The 25,164-nt window shown below is 46.5% G+C and overlaps 1 protein-coding gene across 1 annotated transcript in view; it reads left to right on the top strand.

Moving 5' to 3' along the window:
• Positions 1 to 25,164, top strand: part of AAMP (angio associated migratory cell protein) — a 145,443-nt gene that overhangs the window by 77,591 nt on the left and 42,688 nt on the right. The window contains exons 4-8 of the mRNA XM_069616827.1: positions 7,271 to 7,410; positions 10,513 to 10,657; positions 14,867 to 14,950; positions 17,158 to 17,273; positions 18,786 to 18,889. Of these exons, the coding sequence (XP_069472928.1) occupies positions 7,271 to 7,410; positions 10,513 to 10,657; positions 14,867 to 14,950; positions 17,158 to 17,273; positions 18,786 to 18,889 (589 nt within the window). The remainder of the gene's footprint in view (positions 1 to 7,270; positions 7,411 to 10,512; positions 10,658 to 14,866; positions 14,951 to 17,157; positions 17,274 to 18,785; positions 18,890 to 25,164) is intronic.

The following is a 25,164-nucleotide window of genomic DNA, read 5'->3' as shown; positions in this document are numbered from 1 at the left end:
CTGTCTGTTTGAAAAATCCCTGGGACTAGTCTGCATTGAAGTGGTGCCCCTCTTTAAAACTGCATGGAAGGTCTTGGTGTAGTTTTTAAATGAAAGGGGGTGGGGGTGCAAGGTCAAGACCCGATGTACCCTGAACAAGAGTAGGCTTTGTCACCAATCCTGCCAGATGCTGGCATGGGATCCTTCCTTTTCAATCAGGTAAACTCTGTAAATCTGACACCTTTTGACCAGAAGGGATCTGTGAAGCACAGTCCCCAGGTCCGGGCTATCAAATTCCATAGACTGGTCCAGCATGATCAGGAACACGCCCTGGCGTTTCAGTGCTCCACAGAAACCAACACTGACCTTTAATAATGCTGTCACTGTGCCCTGTCCTGGGCACAAGTCTGATGGTCTGTCTCCCATACAGTGGTTAGCCTCAACAAAGCCTGTAGTTGCATCGTCACGACAGTGGTGCACTGGGCGATGTGTTTATGACCAATACTCCGAAGAAGGTATGAAGGTTACATATTGGGAGGTGAGGGAAGTATGATTGTCGTGCAGATTTGAGTACCAGTCTGCTCCGGTTGAAACAGCTTTAGCTGTAGGAAGCAGGGCTAATGAAGCAGGTGATGAATGGGCAGATGTTTGCCAAGACTCCCAGAAATTAATGCCGTCAATAACGTTGGTGACTTGGAACCAATGGCAAATGCACATGTTGGTGTTTAAGCATTATATTTTTTAAAATGCGTCCTACCTTAGGAGTGTCCTTTTAGCCATGCTACTTGGGCTGTGCCCAGCAAGGTTTTTGTTTTGGTATTAACGTCTAACACAAACCTCACACCAAGTGGTAAATTGCCTGCCTCACTCCAAACTGTTCAGTTGTTTTTATTTATTTGTATACGTTTCCTAAGCCCTGTCTCAGAAAGCTCTGCGCATGCCCGTAAACTGCAGCAGGTACAGGCTGCTTGCCTCCCCAATGAGTACTATGCATGTTGAGACGCAGGAATCTCATCCTCTGCTACCGATGAGCATGCCTATGCACTCTCATCTGCCTGCTTGAAGCAGAGTAGATGAGGGTGTTGGGTTAGACCACGTATTGAGCCGAGTCCTGAACTGGGACTCTGACATGATATGATAAGGCATTTGTAACGCGCCTATACACAAGTGTTTCATGCTGGTCTTTTTTTGCTTTTTCGTGAATGGTTCACAATCTTTTCTCATAGGGACTTTTCATGACCGGCCTCACTAAAGATGATACCCTGTGTAATGTGCCTCCTGGGGTCATTGGGGGTTCCCTGGTGTCTTCTGATTGGCCTACATGTTGACCAACCTAGAGCAGCCTTGATTTGTTGTTTTCTGTATTTCGCTCCCTCTGGATTGTTCCGACTCACAGGGCAAGGGGAGGATGCCTCATACATGCCCTGTTCTAGTCCCCTGCGTCTTCAAGTCTTCTGTCCCCCTAGCTGTGTATCGTACTGGCTGGGGACAGCTCTTGGTGTATTTTTAAATGGCTCCAGCTATTTTGCCTATCTCGGGGAAACCAAGGCTCGTTCTCTGTAGGCCTCCCTGATCTGGAAACCTTGCTGTCCAAATCCAGTAGGGCCCCATCTTGGCTTTGTGCACCTCGTGCTCATGGAAACCAGCATATAACTCTAGAAGGTCACAGGCTTCCTGAGAATCGAGGATGGGCGCTCAGAGTGGCCATAACCAGAGGAGTATCTGGGATTCTCTGCCAAAGCTGCAGCCTGTGTTTGGCCTCGGAAAAGCCTGGCTAAATTTGAATGTCAGGATTATCCCTGATTGCGTGGTTTCTGAATGTGCATACAGCTCACAAAAGTCCAATAAGATGGTGGGGCGGGGGGTAGGGGAGGAATCTGAACCACACCTTTAGCAATTGCTTTTAGCTCATCCTGCAGCCAGTGAAATAATTACTCCAGGGAAGTCCAAGTGTCTGCAACCGAGGGAAAAATAGAGCTGGGCAGTGTACAATCCAGCTCTTGGCCCAAGGGGACATGCTTTGTTACCACCGGAACTTGTTGCTGCCAGAAAAGATTACTGTTGCTCTTCTTGTCATTGGAGACAGACTAACATCAAGTACTGGAAAATGAGTAGAATCTGTGACATGCCACCAGCCAACGCAGCAGGCATCAGTTTTTGGCACTCCGAGGCTGTACCGCCTTTGGACCGCTGGAGCATCACAGCACTGCTGTTCTGCTGAGACTATGTTTTCAGCTATGGGTTTGGCACCATGCCCTAGCATCAGGTTTGCAGGTCACCCAGGGCTCTTGGGTCATTCATTCTCCTCCCTGCACGGTGGTAGTTGCTTGCACACCCTATACCTCCTTTGTGGAACAGTAAGTTGTTCTGACTCTGGAAACTTCCTCATCTTCTCTTACTTGTATAACTGCAAGGCCTCCCTGTTGTTTTTGGCCCACTGGCTTGTATTGAGCGTGTGCTGTTTTCCTAATCCTGAAAGCTCAGTTTTGCTATAAAGCTTTCCTATTTGAATTTAAACTGTTTAATAACACTGGAGATTTTCGTTTTAAAACCCTAAACGCTTGTTTTGGGACTCAAAGGACTGCACCTTTTAAATGCTTGACGGGCTCCTGTGGAATTCACTGCCCTGAACTCCTCCATTTCCTGTCAAATGTTTTACTGGTTACAAAGTGCATTTTCGTCTCCCATAAAGCCTGTGTTATAAATATGTTTCTAGATCTCTATATTGTTTGCGTTTGAAGCGCTACATAAATGGCTAAATAAATAAATGCTATTCTAGTTTGCACTGTACCTTTTTTAAAGCTCTGCTCCCCTCCTAGGAATACAGCCTTGACTGCCCTGCCACGTTTACTCCTAAGGGAGTCTGGTACCTAGGGCAAGGGCCTTCGACCTAGGTGTGGGGCATTCTTTCCTTACTCTTCACATAGCGCTTTGGAAAATCTCCCTAGCAGTGTCCACAAGCCTCTCCGCTGGAATGTTCAAAGCCACTACTTGTGTAACGTCGTTGGAAGCCAACTGTGCTGGCCTGCAAAGTTTTTTCACACAAATTCCTAACCAAATCCTCACTTGGTAACGAGGTTGAACATGAAGGCTTGGACATAGATCAGGGGGTTTTGCGGCAAAGTACAATGAAGAAAACGATAGTGACAAGTGCTAAAACGTCCACACAGATGTATTTAGTAGACAGCACACTTAAGTATTCTACATACTTACCAAAGCAATACCAACACATACACATTTCTCAGTTTGGTAACCAAATTGGTTACACCACATTAAAGTTGGGGGAGGCACCCCCAACTCCTAACTAAATGTAAGCAGTCAAAGCCCTATCCTACAGCAACGTTCAACAGGGTCACTTGTAGTCGACTCTTATTATTTATGTTGCATAATGTGTTTATTCTAACAGGACTTTATGGTTCAGAGTTTGAAATTGCTGGGAGCTGTTAGGTCCTGGGTAGAACCCAGAAGAACCTGCAGCTACTTTTGGGTCTCCAAGCCAACTGGTGACCTACAATTCTGCCTATCTGACATCAACTGGTGTTTTTAGGAATTTGCATGAAATCTGCAATAGTAAACCGCTACAGGACCTATAAAGCAGGAATGGTCCTATGTACTCATTTGGAAGTTAGATGTGCTACATGCTATATTGTTGCCCTCATTCTGCAGGAGCAGCAGAGAGGAGTATGAGCAGGGTTGAATCACAGAAAAAGAGCTGGCAGCAGAGATAATGTTGTGACGGGAACAGAGATGAATGCAGCAAGTGGCAGAATTATGAAGTATCCGCATACAGGATTCAGCAGCACAGACCGCAATAGAGTACCAGACAAGGCAACACTGCATTAGAAAGAGGGGTTCAAGGAAGGAACATGTCACAGCCAAAATAAAGCGAGTTATGCCATTTTACAGGCACTTTATTCCTGAGGATGGACTAAAAAGCTCCTGGTTTGCCACGAGAAACCCCATGTCTGATAAAAAAAATCCAGACACCCAGGAGCTACTCCCAGCTCCTGTCCCATGAATTCCAATTGCAATCACTGTTTTTAGACTTCCACGGCCATTTCATTTCATAGAGCAATAATGGGCTTGAAAAGCAGTAGCCTTTAGAGTTGGGTCAACACTTGTAGGTTTTCCTACAAAGAAAATGGCAGCCCTGCAGTTCAGTGCGCCCAGTGTGACTCCTATGCCCATGCTCCTCTGCCTATGGTAAGGCAAAGATGGCTGCTAAAGTAGATTTCACGTCCAACGGTTTTCTTCAGGGGGCCTAAGGACATGTAGACAAACGAGCTGTGTGGACCCAGAATCAAACGCAGTCGCTGGTAACGGGATCATTTGGGACGACTGTGCACACTGTTGGGTCTACAACACAAGTCTGACTGGTCATTGAACGGTCTGGGCAGACACTAGCAGGTCCCCTGAATGGGTGAAGACTGATTGACTTGGCCTCTCACAGATGCAGGAGTATCCCACAGAAGCAGCAGATGGAGGTAGCAGTTACAGGGACCCTGGACATGGTCAGCGGGCACTGGGCAGCAGGACAGTTGGACTCTGTACCTAGGCAGGCCTCTCCATAATGCAAAACATTGGCAAGGTGGCAAGGACCCCACATGCTTGTAAGGTTTTCCAGCCCCAGCGCTAGGCAGTGTCCATGCCCAGTGGCGGTACAATCCCTGCATGGTGCAGACCCAGTGACCCTTCCACGCTCCGAGAGGCAAGCACAGGAGAGTAGGACTTGAGACTGATTGTGCCCACCAACCCAAAGACGGGAGAAACCTCTTCCAGTTCTTCCCTGTCAATGAGAAGGCAGTCCTTCTCTGTGCATTGGATGTCTTGGCCAATGATGGGTGCAGCAGTGTTCTGTTGTCCTTAAGCATTGGATAAAATCCAGTGCTCGCACCTCAAATTGCTCCGTATGCTCTCCTATCTAGAAATCTTGGGCAGGAAGACCTCAGTCCACCAATAAGGGACCTGCAATGTTAGACAGCCCGTGCCCGTCAGCAACCATGACCTCACACTGACCGGAATGGGTATTGGCTCGAGACAGCCGCTCTACCCAGATCCAGCTAGCTCACACTATGGGGACGTTTTGCATGATGCCCACGAAAGCACATGACCATACAGGGTCACTTTCTAGCTGAGAAGGGAGAAAGACTGTTAAGAAAGGCTGTGCATCCAAGAACAGGACTTCTACTGGCAACTCTGTGATTTATGACGCCCCAAAAAGTATTGTAGTGGTAAAAATAATGTTGCCACAATAGAGCAATTTTCAAAAGCATTAGAACTCTTAACACTGCACCAGCCTTTTTAGGATATGTATAAATGGTGTCCCTGCAGTAGTCTGCTTAAGGTGGGTACTGTTGCTACCTAGATGGGAGGAACTTGGGAGGATCGGGCGGGAAGCTCTCCCTGTGCTGGTATCTGTATGACTAGTGACCCCTAAATGTTGGGAGTTAAGCAAGTGGATGAGACTAAATAAATCTCACCCCTCAGTCATGCTTTCCTAGTACACACAACTGGTCCAGTTGACTCTTTGAATCCCCGGACAATCGTGCCAGTGAGGATGCCTGGCAAGTCGCCCAAATCAATTCTTTGGCACAAATGCCTAGTTGGCACTCTTGCCTTTCTCTCTGAGCACTTCCACAGTTCTTCTTGACTTGCCTTTTTGTGAATGAAAATGGATGGCTATATACAGCATTGGGTACCTGGAGCCCAGTAGCCCTGAAGCCAGGGCAGTTAGGTACAGATCTGATGAGTAGTTGAATGGGACGTCTCGTAGTCAAAGTTTAATCCACATCCCGTTTACTTGCCTGGGAATAAGCCCATGAAACGTTAATTATGTTGACCTCCATGGATTGGGTGGCAGCCAAATGTTTTAAAGGATGCATGTTTGTGATTGGAAGATCAGCTTCTAACATGCCTTTTAAGATCAGAGGAACTTTACTTCAACTTTGTCAATCTCGGAGACAAGTACTGAAGCACTGAGGGCAACCTGAACACATTTAAAAACAGGGGTTTGGGGGCGAGGGGTGTCCCCAATTTCCCCCCCCCCCCCCCCCGCAGGTTCACTGTGTTGATGCCTTTTTGCGGCAACTTTTTTGCCACATGGCCTTTTTGCAGGGAAATGGTGCTCAGACCTGGGGATTCCAATCTTCTAAAGCTGACAAGAGGGGACTGTGTGCTGCGCAAGCGTTCTTCCCCTGTCCCAACAGGACCAGCAAGTCTGCTCTGTTCAGAGAAGTCTGTGCATGGCAAATCGTGAAAAGACTGAAGCACTGAATGGCGGAGAGAAAGTATCACTACAACTTCATGAATGAGCCCTGGGACTTGGAGAAACTCCAGCCTTACCCAATCTGCATCATTAGGTCCCCATCTGCGCTGCCTGGCTAAAGGACCTCCATCTGCTACTGGACATCTGCACCGTTCCTCAGCATCAGATGGCCTTTCTTCCTCAATCCAGCATCTGAACATGTGATTCCCTGCCTGTGGGGAGCACCCCCCCCCCCAGAAGCGAAGCAAGGTGCCTGCAGTCTGTAATTGTCATTGACTCAAGGATTCGCATAATCCTAAGTCACAGGATTGCCCTTCTGAGGAAGGGACAAGATCCTCCTCCCTCCTCCCCCCTCCAAGAAGAGTGGACAGTGAAGGAATGCTGAAGGAAGCGCACCGGAGAGGAGCTGTTCATGGAAGATGGATCAGGAAGTTCAGTCCTGCGATGTCGCATGAATGGAGGCCGCACAGGCCTCTGGAGCGTTCCAAGTGAGGGAAGACGGATTAAGTGCACTTGCCTGGGATCCTGTGGTGAAGATGTGTGGGTCTGTTCAGCTCGGAGAGCCTGCACGGTCCTGGGAGAGAAGGGCCATCCGCTTCTGGGTCGCTTTCCTCCTGGCACAGCCTTTGAGTACTGCCACAGTGACAATAGGATGTGCGGATGCTGGCAGGACCCCATTATTTTCCAAATGTTTTATTCAGTTGTCTGGGTGTCACTCATACTTCCATTAGCCCACCCCTCTGCTACAGGTCTACAACAGTGCAAAGGTTGGTTATAAACCGCATACAGTTATAGATTGGAACCAATCTACTCATTTGTTAATTTGATCTTTGAGTTCCGAGTGATCTGCTAGGCAACGTGAGCTTCACTCGTTGCCTGTCCCATGTCCTTTTGAATGTGCTGATGCAATATATCCCTATTAATTACTCATCCTATGGTCTATATCTCTATACAGCACGCTCATTTTCAATCTTCTAATGTAGCCACCTCTGAACTGCTGTCCTTCTGCTTATTTTCTGGCTTCAGGACACAAAGACTCTGTAACCTGTGCTGTCTTCAGCCACGATTCCACCATGGTGGCCACGGGGGACATGAGTGGCTTGCTCAAGGTGTGGAATGTTGAGACCAAGCAGGAAGTCTGGTCCTTCGAAGTTGGGGACTTGGAGGTGAGAATGTGTTCGTTTTGTTTCAGGGTATTTGTGCTAAGAAGAGCACCTCTGCAGACAAATTGTATCCATTTTAGGTTACTTTGTGTTTTGATGCAGTAGCATTCAGTGTATTTTCTGGTACATTCTGGGGTGTCTTATATCTGCATTACGATTGGGGGTTGGGCAGAGTATGTTGCACTACCTAGTGTCTAGTGGATTGTAGCAAGTCACCTACGGCCTACCCTTTTACTACTTTAGTGTATGTGTTTCTTTACATAAAGGGCCTCCCATCTTTCCCCAGTTGCCGCTCCCATTCTTCTTTCACCATCGACAAATTAAGGGGAATGCCCTGTTAGGGAGAAATGTCAGAAATGTGTTAATTCCCTTCTACCTTAGGGACCCCAGCTCTTTTGCTGGACTTTTGATTTTTATCCTGGAGAGAGTGAGACCTTTTTTCTCACTCCCTCGTGCATTTTTATTTGATTTGATCACTGTTTCTTTTGGTTTTAGTCTGACAAACTCCATAGGCATCATCTTTTTTACATTGTGACACACATCACCCTCAGTGCAGTGTCACGGATAAGTCCTTTGGCTTTCTGCCAAGGTTTAAATACCTTCTCTTGGATAAACTACTGTTTCCAAAAGTAGTAAAGTGAAATTGACTTTACTTAAACTTTTCTGTTATAGACCTAGCACAGATTATCTTACAATAGGGTGCTGGAGGGGTTGGTTAGTATCCCCTTTGTCTATCATCTCATGCAACATTTTTATGTTACTCTTTCTACACTTTTTACAATTAACGGCTGGTGGCAGTGGTTTACATTTTCCTACCACTCTGTGTTTTTAACGCAGGCTGCGTTCGCAGCTGCAGTGTTGTACCCATGGGTGCCCATTTGGTCAAAATGGCCCTGCTCGTCTTTTTTTGCCATTTGTTGGTTTTGTCTTTGGCGGGATTCTCTGGTGAAGCCCGCCTCTGGCTCCAGCGTGTCTGGCAGGGCAGGAAGCAAGGGAGATAACCAAAACTCCCTGTGCTTAGTCTCCTTGGCTACAGGAATGCACCCAAAGGTGATTGGCCGGCTGGTTGTCCTCCAAGAACAGCCACCCTGCTGTGTGAGTGACAGCTAGGCTTCGAATGTATTGGAGAGAATTGCATCAAAGGCAAGGTCATTTGCAAGAAAGGCAGAGTCGACTACTGGACAAAGGAACCAAAGAAAGAAACTGGAAGAGAAGCTTGCTGCACCTCCTGGACCGTTGGTTTGCCTGGTGAATCCCTGCTGCGGTGCTGAAGCTCCAATTTTGAAATCGACTAGAGAAGCCCGGAAAGGACGACTTCTCGCATTGGATTGATCGGACCAATCAAAACCAAGACTAACTTGCCTGGAACCCCTCTCTCTGCTGGCTGTACTTCTTTGTTGCTGCAGGAACAGAGGGCCAGGGTACAGGAACACCAGGACCAGCACATTGCCTTTAAGCGGGACCCGAGCTCCAGTAAGATCTTCCAGACTCCCTCGAAGCAGGACTAACCAAGCCTGAGCGACCTCAACAGAGTACTGGACCCCAGAAGCAAGGAAAGTCCACAAGGTGTCAAAAAATCGCAGTGGTGCTGTTACGAGTAGCTGAAACCGCGAAGTGCCGCTGATCTGAAATGTGCCCATTGCTGCCGCCGACCTTCAACTCGTAGTGCAGGAGTCCCCAGACGTCCTCCCTCTTGTCCCCACAACCGAGGCCCAGGAACACCAGGATCTGCAGGAACTACAACTGTAACAGAAGCCAGCTGTAACCTTTTCTTCAGACTCGAGGTACTGTGAAACTAGGGGTACTTGCCTCTTGTGTGTAGCATGCTTGAGCTCACTGGAGACTTGCATTGGCTGCCCTTTGAACAGTTGCATGGAGCTTTGCCGCTCACAAGCCTCCCAGCTTGTGGCCCAACAGTGATTTATTTTACAACAAAACTCTGTTTAGACATTGTGCAAGACGTTTGCCTATCTTCAAGAAGTGCCTCTGCTTCCCTAGACTTTGCTCAATTGACATTGGCTGTCCTGGCTCCCTGAAGACTCTTCTTACCCTCTGACTGTGTTTAACTATCCCTCAAAAAGTCATACATACCTTACTTGTATAGCTGGGAAAGGGTTAATCCATATTGCAATGGGGGATTCTAAAGTGCTTACCTGTTTTTAGAAACTTGTTAACCATGGTTTCCTTCTAAAACCCTTTCCTTTTTGCCACAACTTCAGTATTACCTTTTAAGTGTGAAAAGTGATACATTAACGTCCACAGTTCCTAGCAATTGGTCACCTGAGGGTGTAGGAAGAGTGTCTTTGCGTCATCCCAAAAGGGTATCTACGTACTTAACTGAATTGAAGAAGTGTATTTTTGAAGTGTATTTCATTGTTGCATATTGCTCCCTTGCCAAAGAAGGCTTATTTTAAAACTGACTGTTCAATTAATAAATAAGAAACCTTGAGTGTATAAGTGTTATTTGAATATCTTTCACTGTGAATCTCTTACAGCCCTACTGCTCACATTGACCTCTCGAGATAAGCCTGGTTGCTTGGTCACTCTACCAACTTGTGTAGTACAGGCCTATACCAAAGCTTGGGTTACCTATTGCCAAGAGGACAAGACTGGTGTAGTCTCCCACAGGGTTACTACATACAATCTTGCCTAACATGCCCCCTCTAAAGAAAGCGGAGTTTAACCTGTGCACCATTGGTGTGAATCTCGCTAGTGCAGATTGCCTTCCATTATGTCTTGTGCAAGTGTTGGGGGTGGGGTATTTGAATTCTTCTAAATGTTGGATTTATTTTCTGTAATGTCAAGGTTTTTTTCATTTCTTAGTTTTGCCTGTGGCCCTACAGGGTTCTGTGACGCCCTGTAATGTTTTAGATTTCTCCCTTTTTTTTGCCAACCAATTTCGGGTGAATGATATTGTATGTATATATATGTGCTCTGTAAAGCGCTTTGGATAAAGGCGCTATATAAATAACACATCATTGTGCAGTGGGAGTCGTGCCCTGTTCCATCCTCTTTGCTCGCAGATTTGTCCACAAATATACTCCTGTTAAGGATATTTGCATCCATATGTCTGAGGTTTTCTGAGTATCCCACCTGTGTTTTTAGTGGATGGAGTGGCATCCGTGTGCCCATGTTTTGTTGGCTGGCACAGCTGATGGTAATTCCTGGATGTGGAAGATTCCTAGCGGAGAATGCAAAACTCTTCAAGGATCAAACTGCCCAGCAACCTGCGGCCAAATCCTTCCAGATGGTAAGAATAAAGAAACAACTTTTTTCTTCTTGCAGTCAATTCACTAGAAATACTTTCAGCAGTCTGCCTAAGGCAAGGCTGGGTCAATAATCCCTCTGTTGCAGCAATTTGTGTGCACTCACAGGGTCCATTGTTGACCTCTTGACCACTCATTTTGAGGTTGCTTGTGTACATTTCAACTGGTTGATAGTTGCTTTTTATTATAAGTGCACATAGAAATACACATTTGTTTAGCAGTAGTTAAACACATGTTCTTATTAGTGTTGACAGTTTACGTGACTAAAACCAGCCTTAACATTGACAACAATGACTTTTGTTGAGATTGGTGTAATTGTTGGCCAGATTTTCAATGCTGACAGCAGCATCCAATTTAACTCTAAATATAGTCACAGCACCTAAGGGGTGCGCGAGTGGAGGAGTGATGCTCTTGGTATATATTTGGATTTATTCAAGAACCGGGTGTCTTTTTGAACAGAATCGACTTCAAAAGGAGGCCACAGAGAGCACGAGCAGTCCTAGGGTAATGTTCCTGTTGGATTGATTGACCTGGAAATGTTGGTGAAGGGGTAAGATTAGGAGACTAAAACGGGTACAGGGACTGGAAGACGTACTATTTTTTAAACATTGTGTGCCTGAGGCCAATATTTACAAATTGGCCTCAGGCCAATCTTGAGCACAGAATTCCGTAAAGGTGGGTAGGGCGGCTAGTTTGGATAGGTGGACCGTGGAGGTGGCTCTAGGTGAGGGGAATCAAAATGATTTGTGATAAAGGATTTTTAATGGAGATCAATATAGGGAGCAGAGGTAGAGGAGGTCGTTGCTGGGCTAGATAAAGTGGAACAGTAGATATGGTTGGACTGGGTGGGATTGGAGACAGAGTAGCTCCCTGAGTGGTGTTTGGGAGGACAATGAAGAATTGGGATGAAGCGACCAGTGAAGAGTACCAGAGGGCACAGAGAGAAGAGATGGGAGATTGGCAGAGATTATAAGTAAGCGCAAGAGCGAGAACAGACCATAATGTGGAGGCGCAGAATCGGCAGGAGCATGCTAAGAGAACGATGGGGAAGGATAAAGGGGAGACCACAGGTTAATAGGTCACCAAAGAGTGCCTTTTAAAACAATCCCAGGCCCTTAGACAGCTGCAGAGTGCAATTTTTTAAAAAAGTACATATAGTGTGGTATGTAAACACTGTCCAAAAATAGTTTCTCTTTTTGATCTGCATTTCGGCATGTGGGGCAGAATGGAATGTGCTCCGACTATACATTTTGAGGCCCCCACCCCTGGAATATTTTTCAAGTTATGAAAGCCATACATGAACTGTTATGCCTAGATGATGATGCATGTGGGCTCCTGAAATCGATTGACGCAGGGTCTAAAACCTGTTCAGGCTGAAGAGTAGAAGGGAGATCGCATTGCATCATTTGCGTTCTTCTGGTCTGTTAATACGGTAAAGGAGGTGAGCATATTCCAGTGTTTGAGGAACAAAGTTGTGAGTGAGAGGACCTCTTTTGGTGTAGGGAAGAGACAGACGTTCTATAAATATGATCGTCAAAAAGGACAATCTGTTCATGTGACTAAAATCTAATGAAGATAAAGGAATATCCTTTTGTGCATTCATTTGCAAGTGTGTTGGGACAGTTTTACTAAAGTCCACTTAAGTAAGTCTATCCTTGGGCAAATCAGAAATTCCCAACTCTTAGTGCAGGCCTGTACCAATCAATATAGAGGTAGCTTTGGAAGAGCATCCAGGCCTATTTTAGGAGGGAGAGAGGGCTGTAGGAAGGTACAAAGAACTAGTAGCATACATATGGTCCAAAGAAACACTTAGACACTGATATATGTACAAATAATGGTTTATTTTATATACGCACAGGCAAAGGGAATTCTTCAAAAAGGTAAGTACTATTGTAAGTAATAAACAACTATCAAAACCAACTCAATACTTCTGGTAAGTAAACCAAGTGTAAAGACTTTTAGAATGGCCATATTCTATTCAAGGTGAGTAAAACCCTATTTGTAGTAAACTATTACACTTATTCTGTTTCAATAACTACACCAGCAATATCAAGTACCTACTTGTAAGGGTTCCTCCAGAGATGCCTTTTCCGTTAGCAGTCCTTCCCTAATCAGGGGCATGAGTGTTCTCTGAGGCAGAAGGGGGACACTGGTGGTCCAGTCACCAGCAGTAGGCCGAACAGGATCAGGCAACTGTAGGAGAGTACCAGAGGAAATCTTATAACAAGTAAGTACAGTACTTAAGGGTCAGTAAAAGGGTTTAGGGACTTCAGAGAAGGCTCCCTAAATGAGTTCCAACTTTAGGTCTGGCCGAATGGTATGGGCAAATCACCACCCTAGTCCCACAGGAGCGACACAAGGAGACGTTGCAGACAGCCTCCTTCACGATGCAGCAGCTACAGGACCTGGTCTCTGGATTCTTGGTCTTCAGGCGAAAGAAAGGACACTGGAAGGGAAATTGCAGCAGCAGTCGAGAGGAAAGGCTCCCAGCAAAGGAGTCTTCGGTGCTTCTCGTGGCTCTATGGTTTTGGCACCCTTTTCAAGACAACAGATGAAGTAAGGTTTGATTTGCATCCCTTTCTCGGTCCGGCACTCTCGTAAGGTGACTTAAAGGTGTAGAATCTTGCTTCTGGAGAACCAGCAGGAGTCCACCAAGTTTCAGCCAGATTAGTTCTTAGGAAGACGATGCACAGCACTCAGCCTCAAGGTCCCAGGTTATTGGCGGTTTGCAGCCCAGGAAGATCACAGCTTGCAGTGGGTTGGGTCGAAATGCAGGTCTTTTTAAGACGGATTGGTCCCACCAGTCCAATGGTTGGAGTAGTCTTTGGGACTCCTCGGTCGCATGGAAGAAAGTTTCAGCACAGGCAGCAGTTACATTTCCAATCACTGGAAGTAGCTACAAGGGTCTTTTCTTCTTCATTGGATTCAGCTCCAGTGGTCATCTTGACTTCAACTTCCAGATCCAAGACATTTATCCAGGAACCCAGCCAATTGGCATTCATGCTACGTTCAACCTTCCAAGAAGGCATGCCAGAAGACAAAGGACTGCAGAGTTTTGGACTCCTTCCTCGTTTCCTGTCGTCACAGACACTGTTGAGCCTTGGTGGGCTTCTGAGGGATTCCCACCAAAGACGAAAGTCAAACCAGGACCTCCTCCACCCAGAAAGGCAGAAAAAGGACCAAAAAACGACAATCGCACAATAAATGGTGAAAAAAGAAAGAAGCCACCATATTGGGTCAATGGTGACCCTTCTTTGCATTACCGGGGTTGTGCACACAGCCATGGGTAAAAATAAAACACATGTTGGTAGAACGCATCCACTGCCACCAGCCATTGGAGTATGCCTGTCGGTGTAACAGAAATGGTACAGGAGCAGTGATAAAGGGGACACTGTGTAAACCCTCAGCACTCCACATAGGTGGGGGTGTGCTGATTTCACAATCTAAAATGTACAGAGGATACAAAATATTCCTCTTAGCATTGAGAACATGTGCTCTTACAAGGTGAGTAAAAGACTGACTGAAAAGTGAGAAAGGTGATTCTATGTAAACCCTCAGCACTCCACATAAGGTGAGGTGTGCTGATCTCGCAATGGTAAGTGATGTAGAAAGGATCAAAAGTATCGCTCTACCCTTGGGAACATTAGTTCACACAAGGAAAATAAGAGAAAATAAAAAGTGCGGCCAAGGGGCTCAAGAGCAACGCACTGAGTGCTACATGCTGCAACAGTAAAATGTAGATGCCCAAAAAGTTATAATAAAGTACGATTCCAAAAATATGGAGAGACACAAAAATGACTCCCATAGATGGAGCAAAAGAAAGGGTGAGTGGGGAAAAAGGTTCCCACTCACTCGGGGACATAGAAAAGAAATCCACAAGTCCAGCAAAATGTGCTGGGTGTCTCACAGGTGAGGCGACTTGTCATACCTTTGGAAATCTAACCTAACAAGTGATCATCTTGCTGGAGTAAAACAGAGTTGGAGACTTAAGTGAGGTCTAGGAATGTATATGGTTTTAGTGCCTGGGATTAGACCTGTGGAGGTGTCCAAGGTGCTTTTTTACATAAACGGTGATTAGTTTCTGAAATGCTTCTTCTGAACACTGACTGCTTCATCCTTTGGTCTGACATAGCCAGGCTCAGAATTTTGTGTAAGCATGTGAAATTGGCAGTCTGTCTTGTTCTATTTTGCAGGCAAGAAAGCTGTGGTGGGCTATGAAGATGGGACCGTCCGCATCTGGGATCTGAAACAGGCCAGCACGCTTCATGTTTTAAAAGGTATGTTGGTGCGGAGTGGGGAAATAGTAAAAACCAACAAAATATGTCCCCACAGGTTATAAACTGGTGATACGGTATATGTATTACCTATACACACCTCTTTTTCTCGGACCAAACAAAAAATTGGATCATTTACTTTGATTTTGTCACTTAACTAGATATAAAATCTCACCATATACATCAAGGATGTTTTTCATTATTTAATAAAGAACATAAGACAATCTTTTACACATGAGCCTCTGTGACATTTCACAAACTGTTAGACACTTTTTTTTCTTTTTTTGTATCAGGCTCGAAACATATGACAATCAGATCAACAATATCTCAATAAATCATACACCATACAAAACGATAATAATCAAAAGAACATGCATCAATAGCAAAAAAAGAAGCTATACATTTTGAAAAAACAAACAAGAAAAAATTAAACATAAAAAGAAGAAACTTTCCTTTCGGTAAAGACGCTGAGTGTCACAAAAAATACATTCTTCTTCTATGTAAAAGAAGTATTCTAAGATTACTTAGTTTCCATCCTATTTCAATTGTGGAAAGCCTCAAATCTATATGTCAAGGGTGCCAAGGAAGGAAACATTTCCAATTATTGTTCCTTGTAGGGTTTGAGAACAAGTGACTGGTGTCAATTTGGTTAATGTATTCACACTTGCCAATCACTTCTTACAATACTGCTCGGGTTTCACTTCTTACAATACTGCTCGGGTAAATAGTGGCGTGTAAATTGGCAGTTACGGTCAGTTACGGTCTGGAAATAGTCGTATATTTTTCAGTGGTTAACTTGTTGATTTTTACTGGGTGTCAAAGTTTTGTATGCCTTCTGTATCCCCGTCTCTCCATGTTAATAATTCCCTGGCTGGTTGATGGGAGCTTATTAGGTTTACAGAACAGTGGCTGTTCTTTATTCTGGCTTTGTGGACAGATGTATAGGCCAACCTTGTTTAGTGACGGGGACAACTGTGGGAGCTGTAGCTAAACCAGTTCAGGGTAGTTAGGCGAGTGGTCAAGGCTAAGTAGGAGTGAGCCTGGTAAGGGGGGTCCTCATTGAGTACACACAGTGAAAAGTCAACGAGCACACTTGGACAATCCATTATAAAAATATTTATTAATGGCCATATGATACTATGAAAAAATAAATACTAGCCTGTAATATTATTACACTGAATACATTATACATATATCCAATCACTGGAGTTGGAAAAATACAGAACAAACCCCTGCAAAGGAAGGTAAGTATTAATATGCAGTACTATAGGTCCACAGAGCTGCAACACTAACTTTAAAAGTCCATCCCTAAGATGTATGGGGCCTTGTGCCCAAAAGTAAAGTTCACCATTGCACACAGTTTTATGAGACGGGGGAAAAAGTTAGTGGAGGGCTTCTGGGTTCAATGAATATTTCCATGGGGTAGAGGTAAAGTTCTTCTAGTGAAGAAAAGTGATGGCCACTTTCGGATTGCGTCACTTTTGCAAAGCCAAACTGTTTTTTTTTTTTAAGTTTCTGAAAGTTACCAAAGTTTTGTAGAGGGGAAAGGGGGGTTCAGGTCAGTACTGTTATAACTCAACCCCTGTTACGTGGAATTCTCATTTCTATGCTAATTCCCTTCAACCTTAGAGATCCCCAGCTCTTTTGCTGGACTTTAGGATTTTTTTAATTTTAAGCCTAGGAAGCATTGCTGGTTGCTGGGATGAAAAAGGAACTGACCTGCTGGGAGACAGAACTGGTGTATAAATATGATATGATATGATAATGATATAATATGATAGGTTATTTATAACGCGCTTAATACCCGGAGGTTTCTAAGCACAGACCCAGGGATCGAACCTGTGTTGCTCTGTGTCGTCTTGCTTCCAAGGCGAGCACCTTGCCCCTGAGCTATCCTCCCGAGAAATGGAAAGCAAGCACGGTTGGGGGTCAAACATGCGATGAGGCATTGAAACCCTTTCCCCCCTCGAATAAGTACTCTAGTGTGCTTCCTCCTGTGGAGTTTGTACGAGAAGTCTAGAGTAAAAGTGTGCCTTCTGTTAGTAACTTGTGCCTTCTCTCTTGTTGGGCAGTGCTTGAAGGTGATTTGCAGATCACACACTGTCTCTTACAGCCCTGGGTCCTTTTACCTTTCATTGCTAATTGGAAGTCAGTGTGCCTGGAACCTAGCACAGTGCCACAGCCTTACGTGTGTTCTCTTCTCGCCACAGGTCAGGACAGCCACCAGGGGCCACTGACGTGCGTGGCCAGTAATAAAGATGGCAGCATGGTGCTGACCGGGTCTGTAGACTGCAGCACCAAGCTTGTGAATACGGCGAGTGGAAAGGTGAGTATGTGCTCCAGCTTGCCTTTACTTCACTGTGCAGGGTGGGGCTACTTCGAGTTGGCCATGGGCTGCAAGAAAGCTTTTGATACCCTCCCTGGGACCTGCCTGTTGCTTGCCAATATGTTTGCAACTGTCTGATTGCTAAGGTTTTAGGCTTATCTGAGTGCATGCATGGACAGATTGAATTGTGCATGCATGGACAGATTGAATTGTGCATGCATGTATGCATGCATGCAGGGGTTTAAGCAACAGTGCAAAGGGACTAGGTGTAAATGACATTGGGGGGCAGGTTGAAACAGTGGGTGGGTTTTAATTGTGCCAGCTTTTATTGGGTCAGGCGTACTGGCAGTGCAAGGGGTAGTATAGCTAAGTGGCAACACAGGTTGAAATCCCGGGTCTGCGCTTAGAAACCTCTTCGATATTAAGCGTGTTATAAAAAAAACAATTATACATATAAAGGGCAGATAGTGAATATGTATGCTCCCAAACAGAGAGTACAGATGAAACTATGCCAGATGTTCATGTTTGTCACATAACCTCAGGGTGGGTGGGGGGGTGGGGGGGGTGGGACGCTGTGTGGATCCCTTCATTCTGCCATTGTAAAATCCCTGGGAAGTCAATAGAGAGCACCAAGTGTGGATTAAAACTATACAGCTGGTATCTTCGTTGGAAAGAAAAAGAAGTGTTGACGTGCATGCTTATTTAGGTACGTAGGTCAATGTATTGCATGGTAGGAACATTGCGAAACCTTGATGTCATTATTTATGGGAACGACAAAGGAAGCGAGTTGTGCAGTGTATCTGGTGATGCGGGAACACTGTGGGAAACCAGAGGTCTGTTGGGGCGTTCTGATCCTCCCTGATTGTGGATGGCTGCCTTTGAACGGATTCGTGCAGTGTCACTTACTGGTGAATCAAGTGTTGTAAATAAGTCCTAATGCATGCATTTCTTCGATACCGTAGATTTAACCAAATGCAATTTTACCCAAGGTGAAGTGACCGGATTGATTTGACCGAAAATGGTAGAATGTGGTATGAATATAGTGCATAAAGGGTATAAGTTAAGGTAGGGAGGGGTGAGGGGGGGAGAATTAAAGTTTAAAAAGTACAAGGGTATTTTCGTTTTTCGGTAAAATAGATTCGGTCACTTCTCCATTAGGTACAATATTTTCAATTTATATCCTGGACATTCGCATTTCTTAGTCTGGCTTCTTAAAGTGGTAGGGCCAATTAGCGAATGGGTTTTGGACAGAGGACTACTTTGTTGTGGCTATAGACCAGCACCTTTAATTTAGTTGACGGGAAAGGAAATCCCTCTGAGCAATAGGGGTTAGATGGCCATTTTTTTAAGTTGAGGATACATTTTTAAGGGTTTTATTCAAGCCCAGATTCTGGTTCGCCACAATACACTGGGTTTCGGTGTGGGTGGGTGTGGGGGCGGGCTTGGGGGGGGGGGGGGGTTAAGGTCACAAATAATTGTGTTTAAAGTTATCCATCGGTCTTCCCTCTTCAGGTTGTTGGGGTATTTAAAACTGAAAGCAACGTATCAAAGGCATCCACGCGGGAAGCAGGAGAAACGGATTCCAACTCGGTGGAGTCGCTGGGGTTCTGCAGTGTGTAAGTACAGTGAGTCTGTGTACCATGGGACGGATGTAGGGTGTATAACGCGGTGGGAGGGGGTTATTGAAGGTGGGCCTGGAGGAGATATATAAAACTTCTCATGCTTGTGTAATCTGCTGCGAGCAAGGTCTCAGTGGGCCAGCTGGGATTGGGCCTGTGGCCTCCAGATTGTACACCTAGCAGCAGCAGCATGACTTTAAGTGATTCTGTTTATGTCCCAATCAGAATGTCATAGAGCAGACTAGCCATCGCTCCTAGAAGGTGCCCACACATAGGGCTGAGCTCTCGCCTTTTCTGTGTATGGGCAGTCTAAAAACGGATGAATGCATACAAAGTAACACTCTGCTGCACAGAAACAAGGCACCAATTTGTTAAAGTACATTACTAAAAACAAAGAAGAGCTACATGCTTGATGAAGATAAAATCTTTGACCAGAAAGGCCCTTTTGCCCCCAACTCCTGAATTTTTGGCTGGGCTCTAAGCTGGTACGGTAAAGTCACACTGGGGTAGCTGAAGGAGATGAAATCAGAACGCAAGTGAATGGCCCACCTCTGCATCCCACCATTTCATGGCATCTGCTTCCTAGGGAAATGTTAGCTTTTCACAACTTTCACTATATTGAATTCAATGGGACCCCCAGGTATGTGCTATGTGTTAGGGAGAATGTTCATTTCTGTGCTAATTCCCTTCAGCCTTAGAGACCCCCACCTCTTTTGCTGTACTTAGGACCTTTTAATTTTAACTCCTTAGTGAGTAGGACTTTTTTTTTTCTCACTCTGTCGTTTTTATTTGCCTGATTAGGATTTTATTTTCACTGTTTTTGGAGTCTGCCAAACTCCATAGGCATCTGCTTTTTATATTGTGACACAGCACCTTCAGTGTAGTGTCACTGAGAAGTCCTTTGGATTTCTCTTAATGTTTAAATACCTTTTCTTGGGTGAACTACCGTTCCCAAAAATAGTAAAGTGAAATTGATTTAACTTGCCTTTTCTCTTTGTAGGTCCATCACACACCATCTTATGTGGAGTGCTGGGGGGGGCTACTTAGCAGCCCTTTATCCTACTTTCTCATGTAACATTTTTTGTTACCTTCTTTTAGGCAAGAATTGGAGTAGTAACCCTGTGGAAGACTACACCACCCTTGTCCTCTAGGTATTACTTAACCCACCTATTGGTATATGTCTGTCCTACACACGTTGGTAGTGTGACTGAGCAGCCAGACTTCTCTCAAGAGGGGTAAATGTGAGCTGTAGAACTGTAGCTTTGAAATCCACAAATACAAGTATCCAAATGACACACTAAAGGTTTTCTAGTAAAATAATTATTTAACAGTCATTTTTAAATAAGCATTCTTTAAAAAGGACAATGTGCAAGAATAAAAATACACTTCCAAATACTTTCTCAGAATCAAGGCAAAGCAAGTAGATACTCTTTAGACATGCTTCATACACACCCCCTACACCCTGAGATGACTTCACTAACTAGGACAGTAATGGCATTTATATATCACTTTTGCACTTATAAATTCTGATATTGGTAAAAAGGAAAGGTTAGAGGAAGGAAACAGGTTAACAGGTTCTCAGAGCATGTGAGCACTTTTTAAATCTCCTAATGAAGTCTAGATAAGACCTTTCCCTGCAATATTCGTTAAAAACCAATGTATCACCTATGAGGGCCAGTTAGAATCAAAGTCAATGGACTAGAAGAGTCTGCAGGGAGCTAGGACAGCCAAAGGCAATTGGAGCATAGTCTATGGAGCGGAGTACCTTCTTAGCTAGCAAAAAGGATTGCACAAAGTTAAGTTTGTTGTAGAAAATCACTGTTGGGCCACAAGCTGTTAGACTTGTGAAAGTTAGAGCTGAGATCAACTCAAGAAACACAGCTACTGCAGGTCTCAAGTGAGAAAGGCAAGCTACAGACAAAGAGGGAAGTACTCCTGAGTCAGGACATTACCTTAGGTTAGAAGAAGAGGATCCAGCTGGCTTCTGTTTTGGTAGCAGTGTTTCAGATCCTGTGTTCCTGGGTCTCAGTCGTGGGTACAAGAGGGAGGACGTCTGGTGGACTCCTGTGCAGCATTTCGGAGGTTGGCGGCAGGTACGGGCTCTTTTCAATTCAACTGCACTTTGCGGTTTCAGCGCGCGGTAAACCGCACCACCGCAGATCTTGGACACCGGTTGGGCTTCAGCACTCTGGTGAGGTGACTCGAGCTTGGGTTGTCCTGCTTCGGGAGGGAGGGTCCATAGGAGTCTCCTGGAGCTTTTGGCCGCTTACAGATGTTGCACTAGACTACGGTTTTCTCTACCCCTGGCACTCTGTTCCAGCAGCAGCAAAGAAGTACAGCCAGTTGGGGAACGTCTTCCAACAGAGTTCGTCTCCGGGTTAGTTGGTCCCACTAACACAAGGGAAGAAGTCGTCCTTTGCGGAGCTACTCTAGTTGATTCGGAAATGTTTCAGCACAGCAGCAGAACTTCACCGGGCAAGTTCAATGGTCCAGGAGGATGCAGCAAGCTTCTCTTCACGATTCCTTTGTCGGATGTTTCCTCCAGTGGTCGACTCTCCCTTCTGTTCAAGAGACCTCGTCTTTTATGCCATTCATGCAGAGTCTTATCTGTCACTCACACAGCAGGGTGGCTGCCCTGCAAGGACAGACAGCCAGCCAATCCGGACTGGGTGCATTCAGGTAACCAAGGAGTCTAATGACGGGGAGTATTGGGCACCTCACTCATTTCCTGCCCTGCCAGACACACTGGAGCCAGAGGCGGGTTTCAGTACTGAAGCCTGCAAAAGGAACAAAGGGCTGAAACCTGGTTAGGCACACAGAGTAAAACCCAAGAAAGACCTCACAAACAAATGGCAAAAGAGAAGACTAGGGCAATTTTGACACAATTGTCATCCATGGGTGCTATACTGCAGCTGAGGATTCAGTCTGTGGTACAAAAGCACAATGGTAGGACAATTAAACCACTGCCACCAGCCATTTAAAGTAGTGAGGGTAACCTAAAAATGCTTACATGAGTAAGTAGAAAAAGGGGCTACTAAGTAACCCCCCAGCACATAAAATGGGGTGTGCTGGTAGTTCTCACAAGAAAAGATATTTAAACCTTTAGAGAAATCTAAAGGATTTCTAGGTGACACTGCACTGAAGTTGCTGTGTGTCACCATACAAAAAGTAGATGCCAATGGAGTTTGTCATACTCCAAAAACAAAGGAAACGCATAATCCAAATCAGATCAAAACCTATGATAAAGTGAGAAAAGGGCTCACTCTCTTCAGGGTGAGAATTAAAAAGTCTGCAAAAGGGGGGCGTGGCTTGGAGCGCCACTGATGCGGTCGCTCCCTTGAAGCCTCCCGTGGAGGACCCGCCGCGATTATCATTCGGTTCCAGCGAAGCTCCGTGATCGCCAGTATCATCTTTGGTGACCGGAACCTCTGAAGCACGCCGAGGTCGACCTGCTAACGCGCGCGCGTTATGCCTAAATTTGCCTCTCAAACCCAGCACCCACCGTCCTCTTAGGAAAACAAGATGGCGGACACCCGCTAACCCTAACGAGCGGAACGGGCCGAGCTGAGAGAAGCTGGCAGAGGACGAAGAGGAGGGGCACACTGACAGCCGACAGCGCGAGCAGCCGCGGTCCCACCTACGGAACCCCCCCGGGCCCAGAAGGAGGCAAAGCCGGGCGCGACCCTGGTGAGAACCGCGGCTACAACTATACCTGCGCAGCCACCAGGGGCCCTCTCACCCCCGGAACCCTGTCGTCAGAACCTTCCCCATCATTATCCGTCGGCCAGATCGAACTCGGCAACAGGGGGAATGCCCTCGGCCCCTTAAGCAGCGCAGGGGCACAGCCCAGAACCTCCGGAACACAGCCTCCTCTCCCCACGCAAAGAGCGCAGACCCTTCCCTGTGAAGGGCGCTGAGAGCACAAATTCACAGTAGCCCAGCTGAAGCACTTCCAGCTAAGTCCCATTTAGATACAAACCCTCACCTCCCACATTCTTCCTGGGACACCCCGGCCCACATCCTCGCCCAAGCACGCTCATCCAGCGCTCATCAAAGCAACAGACCTCTGGAGCCCCCCCCACGCAAATCGCCTCACGACAGCCACCACTGGACACACTTAATCAACCAGCCCGTCAACACTCAAGAAGTCGCAAGTCCTGATCCTTGGGGGGTGCCCACCAGGAGGTGGCCGCCAGACCTCCCCAACGCGACCCCTCCATACAACCACCATGTCCAGGCAAACGAAAGCCGGCAAAGCCGCGGACATCCCCACTATGTTCGCAGGGGCGGACAAAGGCAAGAAACAGGACCCTCTCAAACTGACCCCACAGAAACAGCCGGAGGAAAAAGACGCTCTTGCCACTAGAGGGGATCTGGTGGCCTTTATGGCGGACATTAAGGCTGAATTTCGATCTTGCCTAGCAGAACTTGCCTCCAAAGTGGAGCAGACTGACCAGAGGGTAACAGAGGTTGAACGGCTGGGGGAGGTCGAGGATCGGTCACAAGCCCACACCGCCTCCCTTGGAGAAATCCAGCAATCCATCAACGCCCTGCAAGATAAATATGAGATTCTGGAGTTTAAACAGGAGGACCTCGAAAATAGGGCGCGTCGCAATAATCTCTGGATCCGAGGGGTCCCATCCTCTGTCCTCGACAACAAGTTAACGGAATACATAGGGGATTTCTTTCAAGCCCTGCTACCAGATCTAGACAAATCCCAACTACTGCTAGATCGGACCCACCGACTGCTCCCGCGCCGGGGAGTGGACTCAGACCCTCCCCCAGATGTGATCACCAGGGTTCATTTCTTTACAACTAAGGAGGCCATCTCAGCGATTAGCCATACGGGAGACTCCCTCTCGTTCCAGGGCTCACCCCTTCAGATTTACCAGGACCTTTTGCTGCTCACTCTACAAAAACGGAGGGCGCTCCGCCCCTTAACACTCTTACTCCAAGACAAACAGGTGCGGTACAGGTGGTTGTTCCCAACGGCGCTACAATTCTCATACAGAGGCACTGTCCGACGAATCACTCATTTGGAGGACGCAAATTCAATCATGCAGCCAACCTCAACCAGAGAGACCACCTCACCGAATCCGGAAAAGGCGGGGGACTCTGAACCACCCCCCTCCCCAAAGCCCAGGCGGTCCTCTTGGTCGAAGATTCAGCGAAACCACAGGAGGAGATAACTAGGGGCGATGCGCACCTCCAGAAATCTGGGCCACACTGACCTCTGCCCTCGGCCGGTTCGCCCTCACTCACTACAGAACCGCCAGCTCATCCCTGAATAAATAGAGCTCTTCGACGGTGGCGGCGGGACACACCCATGGTCCATACCCACCCCAGGGATAGTTCCAACATCATATCCTTGGAAACCCACAATACTTTACACCTTGACTACTCCATCGGCCCAGTTGGCCAAGGGTGCGTCCGCACACACAATGTCGGCCCACCCGTTAATTAAGGTTACGCCCCGCCCCCTGTTGGGGGCGCATGTTAAAAACTCAAGTGCAGGATGACACAGGTCTAAAGCTCAACAGTAATGGCAGTTGACCCACCTCGGCCCGGCTCCCCTACGCCCTCCCTCTCCGTCAGCTCAACTCACGGAACATGACCGGTTGGCAGATCACCAAATCCTGAGACTCCTCTCCTTAAACGTCAATGGGCTGAACTCACCTGCCAAACGGAAAACAATTCTGCTCAAACTTCAGGATGAAGAGGCGGCAATAGCCATGCTCCAGGAGACGCACTTACTACAGTCGGACACTGGCCGGCTCCGCTCCCGATCATTCCCCTTCCAATTCTTCACCTTGAAGGGGGGGGGGGGGGGAACTAAAAAAGGGGGCACTGCGATCCTCTTCCGGAAGGACCTGAACCCACAGATTTTGGAAACAAAAGCCTGTTCAGAAGGCCGTTTCGTAGCGGTCAAATGCCTTCTGCTAGGAGACCTATACACCTTCATCTCGGTTTACGCCCCCAACACCGGGCAATCACATTTTTACGACTCACTAAGTACCTCCCTCTCATCATTTATAGAAGGCCAGACAATAATCGGAGGAGACTTCAACGGTGTTCTTGACCCCATAAAGGACAAATCGCACCCCCCGACCTCGAGTGACTTCACCCAGGCACTGAGCCTCCTCAAGATGTTCCGTTCACTGGAGGTAGTAGACACTTGGCGGGTCCTTCACCCCACCGAAAGAGATTTCTCCTTTCATTCAGGCGTCCATCGAACCTTCTTGAGGATTGACCTCCTCTTAACCTCCCCCCAG

This window comes from Ambystoma mexicanum, chromosome 9 (genome assembly GCF_040938575.1).
Source record: "Ambystoma mexicanum isolate Mex_15411 chromosome 9, UKY_AmexF1_1, whole genome shotgun sequence".
In the NCBI taxonomy this organism is placed as follows: domain Eukaryota; kingdom Metazoa; phylum Chordata; class Amphibia; order Caudata; family Ambystomatidae; genus Ambystoma; species Ambystoma mexicanum.
The sequence above is the reverse complement of the archived record's forward strand: the minus strand, read 5'-3'. Positions and strand labels throughout refer to the sequence as shown.